Genomic DNA, 25,361 nt, shown 5'->3' with positions numbered 1-25,361 from the left:
TTAAAAAAAAATAAAAACTAACACTAAAGATGTAAAAAAAATTAAAATAATAATAATAATAAAAGAGCTGCAACTTTAGCTAGAGTCTTGAAAGATGGGCAGGATTCTAATTGATAAATGAGGGGTAGGAAATTCTTCCAAGCTTGTGGGGAGTAAGAGTTAAGAGAGGCATATAACAGGAGGTAGGGTCATGATGGCAGCAGAGGAAGATCCTGAACTCACCTCCCATGGGCATACCAAAACTTCAACTACTTACAGAGCAACTACCTCTGAGAGTGACCCGAAGACTAGCAGAAGATATTTTCCACAACTGAAGATATAAACAAGGAACCACGATGAGACAGGTAAAGGGGTGGAGACTGCCATCTAGTCAGGACCCACACTCCTGGCAAGGTGAGAGGGATATAAACATGAATGTCCTCCCCGAGGAGCGAGGGGTCCAAGCTCCACATTGGACCCCTCAGCCCAGGAGTTGTGCACCAGGAAGAAGAGCAAAACAGCTGGTTTTGAAAACCAGTGGAGTTTACATTCAGGAGAGCTGTAGGGCTGAAGGTGTGTTCAAAAACTCATCCACTCTGAGAGTAGCAGAGAGGCAGGAGGCAACTGGGACTCCACTGGGAACACAGATGCTGGTGGCAGCCATTTTTGTAAACTCACTCTACTGTGCTGACACTGGCACTGGTAGGCACCATTCTGGAACCCTCCCTCTAGCCTATTACCACTGGGGGCTGCCCAATCCGCCAGTGTACCCATAGCAGTCGTGAGCCACCAGGTCCCACAACCAGCCATGCCTGGGGCCTGCCCTACCCACCAGTGTACCCACAGCATTAAACTCAAAATATGTTAAATACTTAAATATAAGACCTGATACCATAAAACTTGTAGAAGAAAACATAGGCAGCATGTTGTTTGACATTAGTCTTAGCAATATTTTTTGGATCAGTCTCATTAGGCAAGGGTCTTCCTGGTGGGGTATGAGTGAAATAGGCAAAGGGAATGAAGGGGTACAAGCTTTCAGTTACAGAATAAGTCACAGAGATATAATGTACCACATAGGGAATATAGTCAATAATATTGTAATAACTTTGCATGGTGATAGATGGTTACTGTTTTGGTGATCAATGCATAATGTATATGAATGTTGAACACTTAAAAACAAATATAATATTGCATATAAAAAAGAGAGGCATATAACAGGGCTGAAGGTGGGGAGGACATGGCATATTATAAAAAGAGAAGTGCCAGTCTAGAGGAGAAAGTGTGTGTGTTGGTGTTGGAGAAATAAGGATGGGTAGGAGAAGGCACTGGCGACCCACTCCAGTACTCTTGCCTGGAAAATCCCAAGGACAGAGGAGCCTGGTGGGCTGCAGTCCATGGGGTCGCTAAGAGTCGGACACGACTGAGCGACTTCACTTTCACTTTTCACTTTCATGCATTGGAGAAGGAAATGGCAACCCACTCCAGTGTTCTTGCCTGGAGAATCCCAGGGACGGGGTAGCCTGGTGGGCTGCCGTCTATGGGGTCGCACAGAGTTGGACACGACTGAAGTGACTTAGCAGCAGTAGCAGCAGCAGTGAGTTAAGGAAGAGTCCAACTGTTTGACAGAGGACCTTTAAAGATAAGCTGCAGAACTCAGATTAGATAATATGGTAAGAAATGGTAAACATGGAACAACATGATCAAGTAGTTCCTTAAGAAGTGAAGTCTGAACTTGAGTATATGCAGCAGGTACAATGCAAGGAGGACAGTATAGATACTTCTATACTATAGGGTAAATAGGGTGGCTGGTTTTATGGTGGGATCAGAAGTCACGGATTCTAGGAGGACAGGACTGCCGCCAGTTATACCCAGAACTTTTGAGTCAATTCTCCCAAACCCTGGGGGTACAGAGAGCGAAGAGGAATATGGTGTGAGTTGAGGCCAGAGAGATGGTCTTGAGTCTTCCTTCACCTCCCTGAATAGATCAGCCGCTGTCAATTATTGGTTTTTATAACACCTTTCCTTCATAGCATGTGGCATGATTATGATTTCATATTTACTTGTCTCAATATCTGATATATGTCTATCTTCCTCATTAAATTCTACGAGGGCTGGTTCCATGCCTGTTTTGTTCACCATGGTATCTCCAGTACCCACACAGTGCCAGGTACTTAGTGGTTGCAAAACAAATGTTTGTTGAATGAAAGAAGGTAGATATTTATACTTGGGTTACTCTAAGCCTAGAAAGGGCCTTCCCAAGTGGTGCTGGTGGTAAAGAGCCTGCTGCCAGTGCAGGAGGCATGAGACGTGGGTTTGATCCCTGGGTCTGGAAGATCCCCTTGGAGAAGGGCACAGCAACCCACTCCGGTATTCTTGCCTAGAGAATCCCATGGACAGAGAAGCCTGGTGGGCTACAGTCCATAGGGTCACATAGAGTCAGACATGACTGAAGCGACTTAGCATGCATGCATGCAAGTGCTATGTATGTACACCATCTACCAAATGTAGGCTTGGCTCTCAAAATGCTGATAGCTTACCCCAAATATGTCTCCCTTGCTTAACATCCAAGAACATAGCCTTCCCCTTTGCTTTGGCAAGATAGGCAGAAGACAGGAAGCAGAAATGATAAATGGTGGAAAGAAGCTGGGACTGGGTTTGGGTTTAAGGCCTGCCTGCCCAGAATGTGGCCACAGTACAATCTCTGAAGAGGTTTTTCTTTTTTTTTTTTTTTCTGCTGATAAAGTTTTCCATACAGTTCCAGTGGCTGTGTGCACTATGCTTCCAGTCTAGATGAGGTTTGCTGAAGTGCCAGCAATGACACACCCTGCCAACACTCTCCTGACTGTCCTAGCCTCAAAGACAAGTCTAAACAACTGAGACTGGGGTTGAGATTCAATTCATGGCTAAGATTGCTGTCTGACCCAGGAAGAAAGGCACACATTAGTGTTTGGTGACAGTGTAGAGACTATTTCAATGGGGTCTTTTATATTAAGGTTTGCAAGTTCAGCGCTCAAAAGGTTATTTCTTCTGCAGTATTTTGCCTGCAATTAGGGCAGCCAGCATAGAAGAGAAATGTGTCTGGGTTCCCTGCTGAATGAGTAATATGCTTACACAAGGTATACCTTTGTAAAAATATCATTTCAACAGAAAAAAAAATAACTAGGTGCTTCAAAAATTAGAACTTCAAAGGAGATTCAATCACATTATATACAACTGAAAGATGTAAAGACATTAAAGACAGAGAAAAAAGCATCAATTTCATGAAAGTGTAAGATTTAGTCTTGAGAGGGCAAGATGAAAGAGAATGGTTTATTGAGGCTGGAGAAGAGATGGCAAAGAGAGAACTTCATGAATTGTGTGTGAAGGGGCAGTACACGATCAGTAACAACTAGCTTTCATCTGTTGCTTCTAAGGACATAACAAAAAGAAAAGAAATTTAAATCATGACAAGAAAACCATTGAGAAGATAGTTAATCCCAGGATCTGTTGCCATGAGAAGGACTAGAAATAAACTTCTGTATATGTAAATTAAGAAAATAAAAGGCAAGACTATCGGAGATAGCTAAGGTGCAATTCTACTTAATCCCAGGGTAATAAATATAGTCATAATGCACTCACACTTCACTTATTAAGCAATAACTCTTTGCTGGACTTTCTCTTAGCCTTCTGTCATCTCAGTTAATTTTTACAACCTTTCTGTTGGTTGTAGATATTATAATAACATTTACACAGCTGAGAGATTCGAGGTCCTGAATGGTTGTGTCTTGCCCAAGATAAAATTACTAGTTGACTGTAGCTCTGCCAGGTCAAAACTATGTCCTCTGGCTTCAGAGCCTATCTGTATTGCACTCTATTGCCTCTTGGATGCAATAATACATCTTTTTGCACTTTCCTTTATCAATTGTTCTTCAGTTTAGATTTCACATTAGTTTCCCCAAACAAAATCACCTTAACCTAACAACTGGATTATAGCAATTAGCTGGTTATGTTAGTAACCACGTGTACACCTCTGCTAAAAATGGACTCTCTTGGGTGTGCAGAAAAGGGAACCCTTGTGTACTATGGATGGAAATGCAAATTGTACAGCCAACATGGAAAATAGTAGGGAGGTTCCTTAAAAAATCTAAGTAGAGCTGCCATATGATCCAGAAATTCCATTCCCAGGCATATATTCAGAAAAGAGAAAAACTCTAATTGGAAAAGATGCATACACCCCAATGTACACAGCAGCACTATTTATAATAGCCAAGACATGGAAGCAACCCAAGTGCCCATTGACAGATGATTGGTTTAAGAATATGTGATATATATATACATATATATGTATATATACATATATATAACAGAATATCACTCAGCCATAAGAAAGAATAAAATATTGCCATTTGCAGCAATGTGGATGGACCTAGAGATTATCATACTAAGTGAAGTAAGTCCAACAAAAACAAATATTATGTGGTATTACTTATACATGGAACCTAAAAATACAAATGAATCTATATACAAAACAGAAACAGACACAAAAACAGAAAACAATCTTATAGTTACCAAAGGGGAAAAGGGTAGGGAAGGAATAAATTAAGACTATGGGATTAACAGGTACAAACTAGTATACATAGAATAGATAAGAAACAAGTGTTTACTACATAGCATAGGAAACTATATTCAGCATCTTTAATAACAACCTATGATGGAAAATAATCTGAAAATTACACACACACATATACATATAATTAACTGGATCATTTTATTGTACATCTGAAACTAATACAATACTGTAAATAAACTATACTTCAATTTTTTTAAAATGGATTCTCTTCTCTTTGGAGTGGACTCAAGCTGGGACGAAGATGGGAAAGGAGGTAAGGAACAAGAGTCTTTCCTGGCTGAAAGTTCATAGCTGTACTGAGGGACAGTACACACACTGTGAGAAACAGGTATGGAAAGATCCAGCGCCTTATTGAAGCATGCATTAAATTAGGATGCAACTAAATTCATGCTGACCTGTAAAGGCTGGTGCAAAGAGCATAGTAAAAAAAGATGAGCCTGTATGGATACTAAGAACAAGGTCATTTCTTTCTAAAAGAAATATTAGTTATAGTGTGCTAAAGTAAGGTAGGGAATAAAAAACAATATGAGGGATCAGCTAATTTCCTATTGACCATGAATGAATGTAAAGCCAGTACCATCACCACAGTCAGTCAGTAATTCAGAGGAAGAAAAAACAAAAGCAATATCTTATTTTTGTTGTTGTTGTTCAGTTGCTAAGTCATGTCTGATTCTTTGCGACCCCATGGACTGTAGCCCACCAGGCTCCTCTGTCTATGGGATTTCCCAGGGAAGAATAGTGGAGTGGGTTGCCATTTCCTTTTCCAGGGAATCTTCCCAACCCAGGGATTGAACCTGCATCTCCTTCATCAACAGACAAGATTCTTTATCACTGAGTCACCAGGGAAGACCAACATCTTATTTTAGTAGCAGCTAATTCCAACCATGATTAACTTTCTAGCAATATTTCCAAGCCAGTGTGTGTTCATTCAAACAACACCTACTCTGTGCTTAGCACAGTGAGGTAAGAAAGATGAGCCCAAAATAGTTACTGCCTTGAAGAACACATATTGGTAGGAATGATAAGACATGGGCACATATAATAAAAGACAAAAGGTTCAGTTCAGTTCAGTCACTCAGTCGTGTCCCACTCTTTGCAACCTCATGAATCGCAGCACGCCAGGGCCTCCCTGTCCATCACCATCTCCCGGAGTTCAGTCAGACTCACGTCCATCGAGTCCGTGATGCCATCCAGCCATCTCATCCTCGGTCGTCCCCTTCTCCTCCTGCCCTCAATCCCTCCCAGCATCAGAGTCTTTTCCAATGAGTCAACTCTTCGGTTATAAACACCACTGGAGAAGCACAGGTGAGGTCCTGAAAAGTCCTAGAGAGAAGGGAGTTTAGTCCTAATTTATAGGATTATATAAAAAAAAAAGTCATGGAGGAGGCAGTGTTTGAGGCAGCCTCTGAAGGAGAAGCAGGATTTAGGGGTGGAGAAACTGGAATGAAGGTGGGAAGGCAAAGAAGAGAGAAAGACCCTCCCACTAGTATTTATCCAAATCAAAACCACAGTGAAGTATCACCTCACATGTGTCAAAATGGCCATCATCAAAAAGGTCTAATAAATGTTGGAGAGCGTGCCAAGAAAAGGGAATGCCCCTACACTGTTGGTGGGAATGTAAATTGGTACAGCCACTGGAGAGAACAGTACGAAGGTTCCAAGCAAGCTGCACCCTACGTCAGACATGGACTGGCGATTCAATTCTTACATGACAGTATACATGTTAGAATTCCCATTCTCCCAAATCATCCCACCCTCTCCCTCTCCCTCTGAGTCCAAAAGTCCGGTATACACATCTGTGTCTTTTTTCCTGTCTTGCATACAGGGTCGTCATTGCCATCTTCCTAAATTCCATATATATGTGTTAGTATACTGTATTGGTGTTTTTCTTTGGGGATGACCCAGAGAGATGTTGTGGGGAGGGAGGTGGGAGGGGGTTCATGTTTGGGAACGCATGTAAGAATTAAAGATGTTAAAATTTAAAAAAAATAAAAAATTAAAAAAAAACAAAAAACAAAAAACAAAAAACAACAACAAAAAAAACCAGAAATAGAGTTATATGATCTAGCAATCCCATTCCTGGGCATATATCCAGAAAAGAGAAAAACTCTATTTGCAAAAGATATATGCACCCCAATGTTCATAGCAGTACTGTTTATAAGAGCCAAGACATGGAAGCAATCCAAATATCCATCAGATGAGGAATGGATAAAGAAGATGTGGGACATATATACAATGGAATATTAGTCATAAAAAAGAATGAAATAATGCCGTTGCCAGCAACATGGATGGACCTAGAGATTATCATCTATGAGTGAAGTAAGTCAGACAGAGAAAGACAAAAATGATGTCACTTATATGCATAATCTAAAAAAAATGATACAAATGAACTATTTACAAAACAGAAACAAACTCAGAGAACAAACTTATGGTTACTGGGGTAGGGAGGGAGGATGGGAGAATGAATAGATTAGAAGTTTTCAACTGATATGTACACACTGCTCTATTTAAAATGGATAACCGAAAGGACTACTGCATAGCACAGGGAACTCTGCTCAACACTCCATAATGACCTAAATGGGAAAAGAATTTGAAAAAGAATAGATACATGTATAACTTAATGTCTTTGCTGTATACCTGAAACAAACACAACACTTAATCAACTCTACCCCAATATAAAATAAAATATTAAACAAAATAAAAAAGACAAATGTGACCTGAGGACTACCTATGTTAGCATCTGAGGAGGCTGCATTTGGGCTAGGGCTTCAGGAGTAGGCAGGATTTTCACAGGTGAAATCCGAGGGAAAGGATTTTCTAGAGATAGGCAATATTCTCTCCTTTCAAGTCTTACTGTACATGTTGTATAGATATAACTAAGGAAGCCATTTTGTCACCTTTTCTTCCCAGCCTTATCGTGAAATGGCTGCTTGCTCATTCACCCCAAACTGGCTTACCATATGGCTGGGTTTAGATGCTCTGACCAATCAGAGACTGACATTGGTTACTCTTCTATTGGTTTTACTAAGGTTTCAAACTTTTAAGATGCTCACTTTAAGTGCGCCAAATTCAGATGTAAAACCACCATTTCAGGCCACCCTCAGTCATCTACATTGTTGTAGGGATGGTTTCTCAAAGCGAAAGTCTATGGACTACCTGCATCAGAATAGATGATGAGGCCAGTTTAAAAGCACATCCCAGGGCCCCTCCCCAAGGCCACCAAAACAGAATCTCTGTGGTTGTGGTCCAGGGAGGTGAAATTCAACAATTTCTCCAGTAATTCTAAGCACACTGAAGTTCAAAAGATATTGAGGGGCTGAGGAGAGAGCAAAGGCACAAAAGTGAGAGAACACAAGAACAATGTGGGAAGAACCTGAGGTGTAAGAATGCAAGCACGTGGACCTATAAAGGTAACTCAGAAGACCTTCACTGTCAGAGTCAGGAGTGGACACATTCTGCAGGCACCAGGGAGCCATTCTTTTCAGTGGCAGAGTGGGGTGGTTAGGAGCCTAGAGTCCAGAGCCAGACTTCCACGGTTCAGATCTTAGCTCTTTGACTCACTAACTACATAACCTTAAACAAGGTTCTTAACCTCTTTCTGCCTCAGTTTCATCATCTGTAAATTGAGGTTAATAATCATAACCTCCCTCCGCCCGGGGTTGTCATGAGATTAAATGAGTTCTTATCTGTAAAATGCATAGAACTGTGACTGGCATTGAGTAAGTATAATGCGTGTCAGCATAAAGATTTCTGAGTAGGGGTGTAACATAATTAAGGCTCTCTCTTTGGAAGATTAAGCTGGCAGTAATGTATGGGAAGGCTTACTGATAGCTCAGCTGGTAAAGAATCTTCTTGCAATGCAGGAGACCCCGGTTCAATTCCTGGGTTGGGAAGATACACTGGCGAAGGGATAGGCTACCCACTCCAGTATTCTTGGGCTACCCTGGTGGCTCAGCTGGTAAAGAATCCACCTGCAATGCAGGAGACCTGGGTTCGATCCCTGGTTTGGACAGATCCCATGGAGAAGGGAAAGGTTACCCATTCCAATATTCTGGGCTGGAGAATTCCATGGACTGTATAGTCCATGGAGTTGCAAAGAGTCAGACATGACTGAGTGACTTTTCACTTTCAACGTATGGGAGTCAACCACCCATTTGCTACTAGCAAATCCTATCATATTTTCCCCCTATTTCAGTGGCTCTCAACCTTGGCTGCACATTGGAATCACCTCCTTCACCCCGCTTTCCCCTTACCAAGGTAATTCCAATATGTACCCACAGCCAAGAACCAGTGTTCTAAATATTGTACCCACAGCCAAGAACCAGTGTTCTAAATATACAGTCATCTTTGGTATCCTCAGGACATTGGTTCCAAAGGACCCTTGCAGATACCAAAATGCAAGGATGCTCAAGTCCCTTATATAAAGTGGCATTGTATTTGCATATAGCCTATATACACACTCCCATACACTTTATTTTTTTTTCTTTTTTTTTTTTGTTTTATTTTAATTTTTATCTTTTTTTTTGGTTTCTTCCTTTTATTTTTTATTATTATTTTTTTAAATTTTAAAATCTTTAATTCTTACATGCGTTCCCAAACATGAACCCCCCTCCCACCTCCCTCCCCACAACATCTCTCTGGGTCATCCCCATGCACCAGCCCCAAGCAAGCTGCACCCTATGTCCCATACACTTTAAATCATCTCTAGATTACTTATAATACCTAAGTATTAGAAGTCAGGAATACAATGTAAATGCCATGTAAATGGTTGGCAGCCCACAGCAAATTCAAGTTTTGCTTTTTGGAACTTTCTGGATTTATTTTTTCTCCAATATGTTCAAACCATGGTTAGTTAAATCTGAGGACTCAGCACTTGCTGTATTTCAAATTTGTTCATTATTCATTATTGAGTCCTCACTTTATGGAAGACAGTGTCCTAGGTCCTTTTCCTGCATTATCTCATTTAAACTTAACAACAGTTTGGAGGTTGGTGCTAACATAATCCTCAATGTAAAGACTGCTAGAAAGGTGAGTACATACATGGCTCATGATCACCCAGCTTGAAAGTAGCAGGACTGGGATTAGAATCAAGGCAGCCTGGCTCCAGAAGACCCCAGTCTGAACCACTACTCTATGCTGTGTCCCCTGCCCTGAATCTTGGCCTCTCATACTAGAGAGACTGCTACATCCATCCTCTTGGTCTCTCTACTTGTCTTCTTTCTTCCCTCCATCTAGTCTGGACACAATAACCAGTGAGGTCTTGTAAGACATCAATTGTATCACATCACATCTCCTGCACAACCTTCTAGTGGCTTTCCAATGCACTTCAAAATGGAAATCCAAACTTGTTACCATGGCCTTGAAGGTCCTGCATCATCTGACTCCTGTTCACCTCTCCAGTCTCACCAAATGTCAGTTATGACCACAATCACTATATTCCTGCCACACTGGTCCCAAGCTCCTTGAATGCTCTAAGCTCTTCCTTGCCTGGTCCTTTGAACTTTTCTTTCTTCTTGGTATACTCTTCCCCTGGGACCTTTGCATGGATGACTCCTTTTCATCTTTCAAGGCTGAGCTTAAATGTCATCTCAGAGAAGCCTTTCCAACAACTCAACTAAATGCCTTCACCTCTTATTTTCTATCTCAATCCCTTGTTTATTTACTTTACAGTACATACATTGTTTATATTTAGATATTTGTTTGCTTGTTTGTTTATTGTCTTCTCTGGTAAAATGTGGGTTCCACAAGGGCAAAGAACATACCTTGGCTGCTATGTATGCCACATATGGTTATATAGGTTGCGTCCTGAATAAGGGTGCCTCCGCTAAGGAGGTATATTCACAAGGATTTTCTGGCAAATGGCAAGTCAAGTATCTTAAGTAAGGTGATCCTTTCTGTAATTCACATGAAGATGCCATACAGTCTAACAGCGCCCTGTATGACTACTATGTTTACCATTATGTATCCAGCTTCTAGCACAGTGCCGAGCATATAGTAGACGTTCAATGTGCATGTTAACTGGATGGAAGGGAAGAAGACAAAATCAGGAGGGAAAGTGGGAAAAGGGGGGATATAAAGGACTGCTGATAGATTTGGTAATCTGAGAAGGGGTAATAAAGGAGAAATCAAAGGTAATGCTGTTTGATCTTGGAAACCTAAAGAATAAAAAGAGTAACATCATCAAAGAAATGAAACTCAAAGAAGAAAAAACTGGCTTTGAGAAGATGACAATTCCAGTTTGAATATAATTTGAGAAGATGATGCCTTCCATTTTGCTGTTATTGAGTTTGTCAGCATTTTACTGTGAGATTTTAAAAATACCCCTACCTTGCCCAGCACAATCTTCAAAATGGTCACATCAGTGCTTTGGGAGGCCAAGTCTTCCTGTTAAGGTTGTGTATGGAAAAGCCCTATGTTTTACAATACAATAATGGAGGGGCCAAGCTAGATGAATCTCATCCCTCTCCCCTTGCTGTGCCACAGTGCAGTTTCTTTCAGGCAGTGACCCTTAAAAGTAATGCTTTTATTTTTTTTCCTTTTGTGATTGAAAGCACTCTTAAAATTTAGGGCTAGCAGAGAAAATTCCCTTTTGCTAGAATACTGGATAGGTATTTCCCTCTTCTAAATCCTGCTACTCAGGATGGTAGTACCTGGGGTCTTGGAACACAGGATACCTACCTCTGCACACCCGGCAGCAGGAATCTGGAACAGAGACTGGGAAAGCACAGGTTAACTTGGGACAAGTCTTGAGACCACAGTACACATTGCCCTCCTGCTGGGGAGAAACAGAATTAAGGTCAGAAGGAGCTGAAGTACATGTAAAGGCTTTAGCTCAGTACCTGGGATGAGTAGGGGTTCAAACATAATATATCCTTTCCCCATGCTCTTCTGCAGTCAGTCCTAGGCAATTCTTAAATTTTATGATGCGTTTATTTTTTTTTCCATTTATTATTTCTCCATGCCAGAGACTAAGAGAAGAGATGGTGATCCTCATCAGGCACCCTGGTCTAAGATAGAATAAAGTATCAGGTTCTATCTATTACATTCTCTGGACTGCACAATTAGATTGTGGTGTAATCAGTATACCTTATTCATGAAGTATACAATTCTTTTGACAAGTAATGTCACAGGAATCATTATGATCAAGCATTTTTCGATATATTTTTCTTTGCAGGGCAAAGAACTATCTCGTTAACATTATATTTCAGAGATGGGAACCAAGAGACATCACATTTTCTTGTGAATTGGACTGATACTGCTAGATGGTGCCAGTGGCTTTTCCACCCATAGCACTTCCAAGGCATCAAATAACTGGGTTCTTCAGATGAAGGCTCTGGTGGTATAATGATTGTGAACAGAAGTACAGATCAAGATCATCAGCTCATCTTTGTCCTAAAGTTTTAAGACAAGGATATGGCTGGGTCCAACCTTTTCAACAGAGATTATCAGGGTTGATGAAAATAAGGAAGGCTTACGATTTAGATGTGCTTCATCCTCTTTCAATCAAGTACCCTACAGTGTAGGCTCAAACTAAAGGTATGTGTATGGAAGAGCTCTTATATGGGTAGAGGACATTGAAATACAGAGTCTTACCGAGCAGCTGCACTGGGTGCACTGGTTGGGTTGCCGGTTCTGAAAGAGCCCTTCAGCCATAAACAGCTCACCATGTTGGTAAGTGGTCCCGTTGTATTCACATGACTTGCTGGTCATTTTATTGTTCGCTGGGGGTAAGGAGTCTTCTGGGACGGGGTGGAAAAAAACCACACCAAGTATTGGCATCATTGCAAAGAATTTCACAAACCCCAAACAAACAGCAGGTGGGGCTGTACCACACAGAGGGAGTTAAAAATAGTCCCTGATTCAGGGGCTGATGACTTCGATAATATTAAAGCAGCCAGACAGGAATAACAACTAACATGACCAACCATCCAACCCTTCACTTGTTTGGCATTTATTGAGCACCTACTATGTGGGCATCCCTGGTGGCTCAGAGGTTAAAGCGTCTGCCTCCAATGCGGGAGACCCGGGTTCAATCCCTGGGTCAGGAAGATTCCCTGGAGAAGGAAATCATAACCCACTCCAGTATTCTTGCCTGGAGAATCCCATGGACAGAGAAGCCTGGTAGGCTACAGTCCATGGGGTCGCAAAGAGTCGGACACGACTAAGCAACTTCACTATGTACCAGACACTGATAGGACTAGGCAGAAATTAGCGAAGACAAGGCTCCTGCCATGATGGAGCTACCAGTCTTAGACAAAGATGGTATTAACTTGTCTCGAGGGAGGGAGTCTTTTCAGATGAGGAACCACCTATTATAACTACCCTGGTAACTTTACCGTCTCCCATGTTTTATTACACTTGGCATGTGCTTGTTCCAGCCTCTGGAGTCTGCTTGTTTTCAATGCCTCCACCAAGATGGCCCCCTACCTCCCCCTCTTTTCCATCTGCTGAAGTCCTGTCTGATTTTGAAGGACCAGCAAAAGTTCCCTTTTCTTGAACAAGTGCCCAGATTAAACTAATCATCAGTGTATAGATTAACAATAGATACAAGCAGAGCTTGAAAAGTACTTGCTGTGGGATAGTGGGAAAGAGAAATAAGGAGAGTTGTGTGTTTCCTGACAAGGAAGCTTAGAGAGTTAGACCATCCTGGGACTCTCCTACACTGTTGGTGGGAATGTAAATTGGTACACTCACTATGGAGAACAGTATGGAGGTTCCTTAGAAACTAAAAACAGAGTTGTCATATGATCCAGCAACCCCACTCCTGGGCATATATCCAGAGAAAACTATAATTCAAAAAGAACATTGTACTCCAATATTCATAGCAGCACTATTTACAATAGCCAAGACATGCAGGTAACATAAATGTCCATCAACATAAATAAGATAAGTAAGATGTGGTACTGAGTAAGCCAAAATTTCATTTGGGTTAAAGTAAAAATAAAAGACACATTTTTCATTTTTACTAAGAACTTCATTGAACAAAGTATTCACTAACTTAAAGAACTTTTTGGCCAACACAATATGCAATGGAATATTACTAATCCATAATAAAAGAATGAAATATTGCCATTTGCAGCAACATGGGTAGGCCTAGAGATTATACTAAGTGAAGTAAGTCAGGAAGAGAAAAACAAATACTGTATGCTATCACTTATATATGAAATCTAAAAAAATAATATAAATGAATTTATATACAAAACAGAAACAGACTCATAGACATATAAAATGAACTTACAGTTACCAAAGAGAAAAGGGAGAGGTGAAAGGGATAAATTAGGAGTATGGGATTAATAGATACCAACTAATATACATAAAGTAAATAAGTAACAAGGATTTACTATATAATACAAGGAACTGTGTTCAATGTCTTATAATAACCTATAGTGGAAAATAACCTGAAAAAATATATGTATAACTGAATCAATTTTCTGTATACCTGAAAAAAACACAATACAGTAAATTATAATTCAATAAAAATGTTTTTTTAAGAGACCATCCTTTCTTTCCCATGACTCAAAACTATAATGAAAATGAGTCAATTTTATGGGGGGGGGGCCGGTAAATGATGCCTCAATATAACTTAAAAAAATAAAATTGTTCTCAGAATGTAGTTAAAAATTACAAGGACTAGTAATAATATCCATCATCATCATAAAATAAAAGTTACCATTTATCGAGCCCCAAATAATATGCTAGGCTTTACATCACTGGTTATTAATAAGAACATTCTGATGTAGACATTAAAGTATGCCCATTTTGCTGATGAGGAAACTAAGGCTTAAGAAATGAATTGACTCCCAAGGTCATACAACTTGTTAATGGTAGCACCAGGACCTGACTGATTCAAGAGTCTTACCTCCTAGGGTGCCAATCACTTCAAACATGTCACAAGGAAAGGACCATTTAATTTAAAACTCAAACCACAGAACATGAAAGCTGTGTTATCCCTGTAGAATGTATGGCCTCAAATACCCAGAAAACATCACACTTTCTTTGGCTTCAGTGATTAGAGTAACTAACTCAATTCTATACTTTGCTATATAAGTTGATCTAACTTCAATTTCTGAGTAAATCTCTCCTTTGTTGTTAAGTACTTATTAAAGACCCCTTACAGGATACAAAGAAAGTTCCTTCATTTTGTTTCAAAAGAAAAAGTTTTAAATCTGAGTGAGAGTCTAACTCATACCTTTTGGCCTGGGCTGACTCTCTATTCCTGCCCAAAGTACACACACAACCAGACAGCTGCAGCTGGCATACATGAGTGAGTGAAACCCAATGGAGAGAGTACAGGAGCAGGCCATTTGCCCCCTGGGCCCTAATAATACCAAGTCTCTGTATTTTGTGGTGAAGGAAAACTAGGGTGACCTATAAAATAATATTCACCATGACTTACAGAAGCTGGTGAGTATTTGGAATACTGAAAGAAATAAAAAAGTTTTTTTTTTTTTTTGCCTCAAGAAAATGTGGGCTGAGTTCTGAACTGTGTCTTCTACTGAGGAATCAATGAGGAGGCAACTGTGTAGGGTGAGGTTTTCCAGCGAGCCTTGACCTTGAGAGTCTTCCTTGTAACAGTCTTCAGAGAAATCCCGCATGGAGTCTATTAATCTACTCAACAGGAGATGGGGAGAAAGCAAAAATGAGGAAGACAAAATAGAATCAAAGAAAAAGAAACCAATTGTGGTGATGCTTAATGCTAGTTTTACACAACAAATTTATCTTAACAACTTCTCATTTTTTATGATTTCATTCTTCTAATATCCCTAACCGAATAGGGGAGTGAGAATTATGAGAATGAGGCTACTGATACCTCAAAATATTTGGTCCATGTCACACTGCTATTAACAGAAGAGTCAACAAGGAAACACAGTTTTCGTGCCTTGAATTTGTACTCTTTTCACACCATGTGTGTTAAAACTGGGGAGAAGAAAGGAAACGAAATCAGTCCCTGGAAGAGATATCTGCACTTTCAGGTTTATTGCAGCATTATTCATAATAGCCAAGATAGGGAGACAGCCTAAGGGTGTCCATCCTATACCCCATATCCTTGGATGAACGGATAAAGAAATTGTAGTGCATATATATGTGTCTGTGTGCAAGTCACTTCAGTCATGTCCAACTCTTTGCAACCCCATAGACTGTAGTCTGCCAGGCTCTTCTGTCCATGGGATTCTCCAGGCAAGAATACTGGAGTGCGTTGCCATTTCCTATATACATATATTTATTTCCTATATAAATATATATATATATATATATCCTGTATATATACATGCATATATATATATTTGTTATATATATATATTTGTTATATATATATACACACACATTTCCTATACATGTATATAGATATAGATATACATACACACACAACGGAATATTATTCAGCCTTAAAAAGGAGATCCTGCCATTTGCAACAACATGGTTTAACCTGGAGGGCATCCTACTAAGTAAGCCAGTTACAGAAAGAAAAAAATGACATAATCTCACTTATATGTGAAATCTTAGAAATAAATAGAAGCAGAGATTAGAATGGTGGTTACCAGGGGCAGGGAGGTGTGAGAAATGGGGAGATACTGGTCACAGGGTACAAAATTGCAGGTATGTAGGATGAGTAAGTCCAGACATCTAAAGTACAGCATGTTGGCTATAATTAATAATACTGTACTGTATACTGAAAATTTGCTAAGAAAGTAGATTTCAGATGCTCTCATCAAAAAATAAATGAGATGATGTTCATTAGCTTAACTGTGGTAACCATTTCAACATGTCTATCAGATCAGCATGCTGTAACCTTAAGATACATTTGTTTTTACTAAAGGAATTTTTTAAAATCTAGAGGGTGGCAGGATCATTGAGTCATAATCCAATCTTGGGCACCACTTCCCATAACCTTGCACAAGTCACTTTACCTCTTTGGGCCTCAGCTTTTCTAAGAATATGGAACTCAAATCTCTCCTGGCATCTCTGAAGGCCAACACAGCATGCAAGGAACTGCAAAGGCAAGAACAACCACCTTGGACTGTACAGTCTACCTTTTTAGATTTTCCAAGGTGGTTGGGCTTCTACCCAGCTATCCTTAGAATGCATCCTGTGTTCCTGGCCAAAAACTGGCAGAAAATTAGTCTGAAGCAAGACTGGCTTCAGGGCCCCTCAGGGGAATGCTCCAACAGAAGTGACCAGGCTCCATGGCTTCTAGCCTCCCATTTCCAGTTAAATTGCACACAGCACTCTGGGGAGGAGTGGAAGAAGGATACTGCCAGTATGCAGACAAGCATTCAGCCATCTGATTACAGTTGTGTTGCAAAAAGAGGGATGATCTATGTAAGTAGAACTCTGACTTCTGTGGTGCTCTGAAAACATCCCCTTATATTCAATGTTTCTAACCACCTTTTCTTTCACTGATGCCTAAAATGCCATCAATAGAGGTCCATTCTTTTGGATTAAGTGACTGTCTATTGCCATGTGTGCGTGCTAAGTCACTTCAGTCACATCCAACTCTTTGCAACCCCAAGGACTGTAGCCAGCGAGGCTCCTCTTTCCATGGGATTCTCCAGTCAAGAACACTGGATTGGGTTGTCACGCCCTCATCCAGAGGATCTTCCTGACCCAGGAATCGAACTCACATCTCTTACGTCTCCTGCATTGGCAGACAGGTTCTTTACCACTGGCGCCACCTGGGAAGCCCTGTCTATTGCCAATCAGGTATTATAATCCCAAAACTTCTCTGAGAGGATACACACTGTCAGTAATATCTTAGTGTGAATAACCTGATGACATGTTTTTTTTCCCCCTTCAGAGTGACTGGTAATTTTTACCAAGAAGTCTGTGGCCCTTTCCCATGTCCTCTGGTACACCATTCTCTCCCCTCTTGGCACTGCCTCTCTTCCTATCCTCTCAAACCCAAAGTCTTCATGCTGGTGGCTCTCTTCTCCACTCTCCCCACCCTCAAATTTCTACTTCCTTAGCAGGCCAGTTCTTGGCTAGTCAGAAAGGCCTCTTGTAAGTCAGGAGATAAATCAGCTCTCAGTGTTTATGAAATAAATGCAAACCTCTCCAGAGCTCCCAGCCATGATCGCTAATCTCCTCGACTCTGAGCTCTCCCCGTTTTTCCATTGCTATTGTTACTCTGGTTCCTATTTTATTTTTGATGGCTGATTCTGAAGACAGTGTTTCTAGTCTGGTTCTGTCTCATTCTAGTGGTATAGTTCCAGCACATCCACAGGCCATTTTGGAGGTGGTGGTGGAGCGGGGAATATGGAGATGAAGGTAAAGGGCTTGAAATGTTATGGTCCCTTTAATTCCCTTGAGACACAGGCACATATATATATATATATATATATATGTGTGTGTGTATATATATATGTGTGTGTATATATATATGTGTGTGTATATATATATATATATACACACACACACACACATACACAATGGAATTCTATTCAGCCATAAAAAAGAATGAAATCTTGCCATTTGCAACAACATAAATGGACCTTGAGGACATTATGCTAAATGAAATAAGCCAGACAAAGAAAGACAAATACCATATGATCTCATTTATACATGGAATCTAAAGAATAAACCCCAAGCCTTTAGATACAGAGAACACATTGGTGGTTGCCAAAGGCAGGGGGTTAGGCGGATGGGTGAAATGGGTAAAGGAGGTTCACAAAATTGATGGGGATGGGATGTACATCATGGTGAGTGTAGTTAATAAGAGTGTATTACTTTGTCAACAAAGGTCCGTCTAGTCAAGGCTATGGTTTTTCCAGTGGTCATATATGGATATGAGAGTTGGACTATAAAGAAAGTTGAGCACTGAAGAGTTGATGCTTTTGAACTGTGGTGTTGGAGAAGACTCTTGAGAGTCCCTTGGACTGCAAGGAGATTCAACCAGTCCATCCTAAAGGAGATCAGTCCTGGGTGTTCATTGGAAGGACTGATGTTGAAGCTGAAACTCCAATACTTTGGCCACCTGATGTGAAGAACTGACTCATTTGAAAAGACCCTGATGCTGGGAAAGATTGAGGGCAGGAGGAGAAGGAGACGATAGAAGATGAGATGGTTGGATGGCATCACTGACTCAATGGACATGGGCTTGGGTGGACTCCGTGAGTTGGTGATGGACAGGGAGGCCTGGCGTGCTGTGGTTCACGGGGCAGCAAAGAGTCGGACACGACTGAGCGACTGAACTGAACTGAACTGAACTGTATATTTTAAGGTTGCTAAGAGAATAAATCTTAAAAGTCCTCAACATAAGAAAAAAATTTTTATATATAAATTTTTAAATATATAGATGTTAACTAAACTTACTGAGTTGATCATTTTTGAAATATAAACAGATATTGAATCATTATGTTGCACACCTGAAATAAATATGTCACACATCAATGGAAAAAAACTACACTAAATTATGAGATTTGCAAAAACTCAAAAGTTTGATTAATAAACTCTCTTGGTAAAGCTGTGGAGAATTTATACAAATACTATGGAGGCTATTTAGCAATATCATTCAGTTTTAAAATGTACATATTTTTCACTGAGCAATCCTACTTTTAAGAATTCACACTACAGATATACTCACACATGTGTGAAAAATCTAAGTTATTCATTGCACCATCGTTTGTGATGGCAAAAGATTGGAAACAACTTCTGTGTCCATCAGTAGACATCTGGTTAAATACATGATGGCTGATTAATACAATGAATAGTATGCAGCTGTATAAAAGAATGAAAAAGCTTTCTATGTGCTAATACAAAAAATAGATTATTAAATGAAAAAAACTGCAAAGTGAAAAATGATTCAGATAATACACCGTGTTTTATGTAAAAAGAATATATTTTTGAAAGAGTTTATATTCACATTTGCTTATATTTTCATAAAGATAATCTGGAAGGATACATAGGAAAATACTAAAAGTTATAAGGGGGGGCTACGTTTTGAGAGGAAGGGTAAGAACTGGATGGATTGTGGACAGGAGTGAATTAGACATCTTACTGAATACTTTTACACATACCTCTATGAACATAAGGACCTCCCTAGTAGCTCAGCTGGTAAAGAATCTGCCTGCAGTGCAGGAGATCCTGGTTCGATTTCTGGGTTGGGAAGGTCCCCTGGAGAAGGGATAGGCTACCCACTTCAGTAGTTGGCTTGGGCTTCCCTGGTGTCTCAGATGGTAAAGAATCTGCCTGCAATGGGGGAGACTTGGGTTTGATCCCTGGGTTGGGAAGATTCCCTGGAGGAGGGCATGGCAGCCCACTCCAGTATTCCTGGTTGGAAAATCCCCATGGACAGAGGAGCCTGGTAGGCTCTAGTCCATGGGGTCACAGAGAGTCAGACACAACTGAGTGACTAAGCACAGCACAGCTATGAACATAAATACATATGATCGTATATACACATATATACCTAAGCATTTACATTCTTAAGTGATACAAATGTATTTTGCATTGAAAAACTAAATTTGAAGAGTTTATACTTAAAAAAATTCTAATTCAAGGCCAGGGGCTAGACTTGATGACCATTTTGGGTCCCTTCCGAAATAGAGAACAAATGGATGGATATCAGGAGGGTAAGTAAGAAGGGATGTGGGATGAACTGGGAGATTGGGATTGACATATATATGTCATGATGTACAAAACAGGTAACTGACGAGAACCTGCTGTATAGCACAGGGAACTCTACTCAATACCCTGTGGTGACCTAAATGGGAAGGAAATTCAAAAAAGAGGGGACATACGCATACACAGACTTCTCCCATGGCTCAGTGTTAAAGAATTCGCCTGAAATGCAGGAGACACAGGAGATGCAGGTTTGATTCCTGGGTCAAGAAGATCCCCTGGAGGAGGGCATAGCATTCCACTTCAGTATTCTTGCTGGAGGATCCGATGGACAGAGGAGCCTGGCAGGCCACAGCTCTTCAGGTCGAAAAGAGTCAGACACAACTGAAGCAACTTAGTCCTCACGCACTAGTGCATATGCACACCATGTGGCTGATTCACTTTGCTGTACAGTACAAACTAGCTGTAAAGCAACTATACTCCAGTAAAAATTTTTTAAAAAATAAATAAACCAAGAGAACATATGGAAAAATTAAAAAAGAAGCAACCATAGAAAATCAATCCTGGTCATAGAAACCCAACTCAATTCCTACTACTGGGACAGACCTTAGCTAGGACTCCATGTTCCCAGTGTGACTACAATGAGATGGCTTTAGCCCCTTTGGGGAGAGTGGGGGGCTATTACATTGCTTTCTGAAACAGATAGTTTTAAATAAGGGTGCTGATGGGAAATCTCCTGTGCTCCTCCATGGAGCACCACTGTAGTGGAGGGAAGAACAGCCGGACCCTCATCCTGATTAGGCTAGGTCAGAGCCTACAGCAGGGACGTGACTCATCTTGCACAATTAATACATCCCAAATAGTGGGTGTCTATAGCTCCCTTCTAAAAAGGAACTTGCTTACCCTCTGAGGCCATGGGCATGCAGGTGAGTTTTTCCTTGGGAGGCTCACTGAAATCAAAGGTATTGCTTCAAACAGGTCCATCAGCTAAAGCCTACCATTTAGATTTCTTCCTTTCAGCGCTCCAAACATTATCACTTCTTTTGCCCTGGGCTGCTCAAAGTGTTGACTTATCAAGACCTGTTGTCCTTAGGCAGAGGACTATGATTTTAAGATCTTCCCCAAAATCTCCTCCTCCATAAAAACTTAACTGTTCTGTGTCCTATCACATTGAGGCCTTGCTGGGGGTAGGAGAAGGTTAGCACTTTTTGACTAATTCATACCACAGTGCCAATGGAAGACAACACTGGAAAATAGGAAATAGGTTATTTTATTTTATTTTTTGGCCCTGTGGCATACGAGATGTTAGTTGCCCCACCAGGGATCGAACCCATACCCCCTGCAGTGGAAGCAGAGAGTCTTAACTGGACTGCCAGGGAAATCCTGAAAATAGGTTCTTTTTCTAGATAATTAAATTGTACCTTGGGCCCTTGCTGCTTTATTTATAATGAGGCTATAGAGAACAGGGCAAGTAATGTGAAACATTCCAGAATTTAAGGCTCAATGTGGGGGCAATCACTGAAAACACAGCCTCTGAGAGCTGTCCAGTGTCCAAACTGCTCAAATTCCACCTCCACTACTAGTTACCACTTAATAGCTGAGCAAATCATTTAACATTCTTGAGCCTCAGTTCACCCATCTATAAAATGGGGCTGATAATACCCATCTCATAGGTTGTTGTAAAGATGAAATGAGGTAAGACACATAATGTGCTCAGCATAGTACCAGGTGCATACAGGTGCTCATTGAATGCTGTTATTGTTATATTACTATTATCTGTAATGATACGGTTTCTGGAAGGCAGAAAGCAGGTTGATAATGGAAACAATCTGGGGCTGCCTAGTCCTTACAGTGCCTGTTATAGACTGAATGTTTGTGTCCTTTTCACCAAATCCCTATGTTGGAAACCTAATCCCCAATGTGAGGTGAAGTCTGTGAGAGTTGGGGCCTTCATGAATGGGATTGTGCCCTTATAAGAGACAATGGGAAGATGACCTCTGCTCTCAGCTATGAGAATACAGGATGAAGATGACTATCTCTGAACCACGAAGTGATCTCTCAACAGATTTGCTGGCACCTTGACTTTCCAGCCCCTTGAACTGTGAGAAATAAACGTTTGTTGTTTAAGCCATTAGTCTCTGATATTTTTATTACAGCAGCCCAAACTAAGATGACTGTCTTTCACTGCCCTGTAGGACTTCTCAAATATTGCCAGATTCTGAGTGGTGCCTAGAACCACTTCTGTCATCATGTTCACCAGAATCCTTCTATGCCTCAGCTTCCAACCAACCCGTCTGCCCTACCTGCCCCTCCCTCCTATTTCAGTGGGAAGCCCACCAGGAGAGACTTCTTTAGCTAAGTACCTGAGTTCTGGCCAGAGCCATCTATCAAACTCATAGTCTCTGTGTTGGATTTTCTGAGGGTTTCAGAGAGGTGGGTCTATGGGTCAGAAGTGTCACCAGTGTGTCTGTGATTTAGTGGTCCTGAAGGAAAAAGAAACCGATTCTCCCCCTGCATTCGGGCCATCATTTCCAGTCTCCCCTCCTGCTGCACACTAAACAAAAGCCACTGTTAACTGGTTTGATTTTCATCTTTGCTCTGGTTCAGTAACTGAGCTGTTCTTTGGAAAATAGTTCATATTTTTCAGTTCAGAATGCCTCTCCCCTTTCAACCTTCATCCATTTTGCTTCTATCCACTTTCCATGGCCCAATTCTAGTCTCATCTCTTCAGGGAAGCCTTGTCCAAGTATTACTAATACTTTTGCATTCAAAGGTCTCTTTGGAGGAAAGAAAAAGGACTAGTAGAGCAGACTGCTCCTGCTACGGTAGAGCTTCCAAAGGTGGCAAGCTCACTGTGTCCCTAACCTCTCTTCTTCTTTTCTGCTTTGCCAGAATGCTCAATATGGCCCAACTTCAAGCACTAGTTAGGGTAGGGCCCTGACCTTCCCAAAGGCTTAATAAGTTCATGGTAATGAATACTGAAGATTGGAACAACCAATAAAGAGCAAGGTGGTAATGGTGGGGAGAACAAAGACCACAGCAAGACACCACTTTGCACCCTCCAGGATGGTTATAATAAAAAAGAGAATAATAAATTGTTGGTGATGGTGTGGAGAAAAATGGAAATTTTGTACTACTGGTGGGAATGTAAAAATGTCAAGTGGTACAGCTGTTGTGCCAAAAAGCTTGGCAATTCCTCCAAAGTTAAACCTAGAGTTACCATATGAACCAGTAATCCCACTTCTAGGTATAAACTGAAGAGAACTGAAAGGCGGGATTCAAACAGATCCCTGTACATGAATGCTTAGAGCAGAATTATTCACAATTGTCAAAAGGTGGAAATTGCCCAGTGTCCATTAATGGACGAATTGATAAACAAAATGTGGTGTATCATACAATGACGTATATTTCAGTTAGAATGGATGAACCTTGAAAACATTATGCTTAGTAAAAGAAGCCAGACACAAAAGGTCACATACTGTATGATTTCATATTTATGAAGTATCCACAATAGGCAAATCCACAGAGACAGAAAGAAGCTCAGTGCATGCCAGGAGCTGAGGGGAGGGGAAAATGGACTGCTGACCGCTAGCGGGTATGGGACTTCCTTTTGGGGATGATGAAAATATTCTGGAATTAGAGAGTGGCGGTGGTTGCAATATCTTGCAAATACACTAAAACCAACTTAACTGTACTCCTTAAAAGGATAAATAGTATGTGAATTATATCTCAGATAAATCTTTTTCCCAAAACCCTAAAAGATGAAACTTCCTACAATGCAGACACAAAGGCTGAGTATCAACACCGGGCAAGCCTGGACAAAATGAAGGTGCTGTATATCCTGGTGACAGGGAGGCAGGTCAAGAATAGCAAAAGTAAATGAAAAAGCCAAGGGAGAAGCTCAAAGGGGTCGTGGGGGTGGATCCCCAGTTATCATCTTGTCCATGGGTTATCTGCCTTGGGAGATGTGGTAAGTCTGCCAGACAGCTGAGCTAAAGCAGGGGGCCAATGCGAGGAGGGCTTTCCCATTTGGAATCTTTAAGGAGACTCTTTAGCACAACTAGTGGCCTCCCTACTCCGACCCCCAGGGCAATCCTCATGGGGTCCCGGGCCAGGAAATTCCTGCAGCAGATTCAGCAGATCACTCTGCAGCTATATAGACAGACACAACACTCTGTCCCAACCAAGAAGGTGTTGAGTGAGAGGAAACAGTCATCTGCCCATCCCCCTTTTCATCCGGAACCCATCTGTGGGCTGTTTTTCATCCCACTTCCATTCATGTTTCAGCTCCTGTCAGTCAGTAGCTGACCCTGCCTGAAAATGCTGTCTTGTCAGACAGATGCAGAGAAGGAGGGCTGGAGGAAAGGTTTTGTGCAAGAGGTGAGTCGGGCACTCCATCTGGGAAAGAAGAAGAGCACAGGTATTCTTGGCTGGGTTGGGCCACTGACTGGCTGTGTGATGGGACCACTGTCACTTTGCATCTCTAGGCCTCAGTTCCTAAAGAACTTTCTGCATTCGTGAATATGTATGTGTTGGTTGGGGTTAGTCGTTTCACTTGCTTCTACTTCACAGGAACAGAGGAGAAGCAAACGCATTCTACTTTTTGAAAAGGCTTAGGGAGAAAAGGGCTTCCCTTGTAGCTCAGTTGGTAAAGAATCTGCCTGCAGTGCAGGAGACTGGGCTTCGATTCCTGGGTCGGGAAGATCCCCTGGAGAAGGAAATGGCAACCCACTCCAGTATCCTTGCCTGGAAAATCTCATGGACAGAGGGCTGCAGGCCATGGGGTTGCAGAGTCGGGCATGACTGAGCGACTAACACTAGGGAGAAAAGAAGCTACATGCAACATGGACAGTTAATTCTGATTATCTCCAGGTTACCAAGGGCAGTCCATCTGAAGGCAAAAAAAGATGAATAACTGAGTCTGCTCCAGCAGTCTGGTGTCCAGAGCTTAAACACCCCGTGAGAGTTCTGCAAACCCAGGAGAGACCCCTCAGCTTGTGATTTGCTGCCTCTCAGGTAGGAGTTCTAGCTTCACTGTGTCGGTCACCTGCCTGTGGGCAAGCACTCGGAGCTAAAGCTGGATATGGAGCAGCATCACGGCATGGCCTAGCCAGGGTGATAAAGCACATCTTGGAGATGCCTTCCCTTGGCTAAAGAACACTCTACCTCAGACCAGCCAGTCCTGACCCCCACTGTGTTTCTTGCCATCTCTTCC

The 25,361-nt window shown here is 41.2% G+C and overlaps 2 protein-coding genes across 2 annotated transcripts in view; both read right to left on the bottom strand.

Moving 5' to 3' along the window:
* Positions 1–25,361, bottom strand: part of TRPC5 (transient receptor potential cation channel subfamily C member 5) — a 341,695-nt gene that overhangs the window by 78,052 nt on the left and 238,282 nt on the right. The window lies entirely within an intron of this gene.
* LOC108634436 (chordin-like protein 1) overlaps positions 1–25,361 on the bottom strand; it is a gene marked incomplete at its 3' end in the record, with an annotated part of 121,224 nt that overhangs the window by 13,308 nt on the left and 82,555 nt on the right. Inside the window, 2 exon segments of the mRNA XM_018044094.1 lie at positions 11,267–11,363; positions 12,182–12,327. Of these exon segments, the coding sequence (XP_017899583.1) occupies positions 11,267–11,363; positions 12,182–12,327 (243 nt within the window).

Source organism: Capra hircus (assembly GCF_001704415.2).
Source record: "Capra hircus breed San Clemente chromosome X unlocalized genomic scaffold, ASM170441v1, whole genome shotgun sequence".
In the NCBI taxonomy this organism is placed as follows: Eukaryota; Metazoa; Chordata; class Mammalia; order Artiodactyla; family Bovidae; genus Capra; species Capra hircus.
The sequence above is the reverse complement of the archived record's forward strand: the minus strand, read 5'-3'. Positions and strand labels throughout refer to the sequence as shown.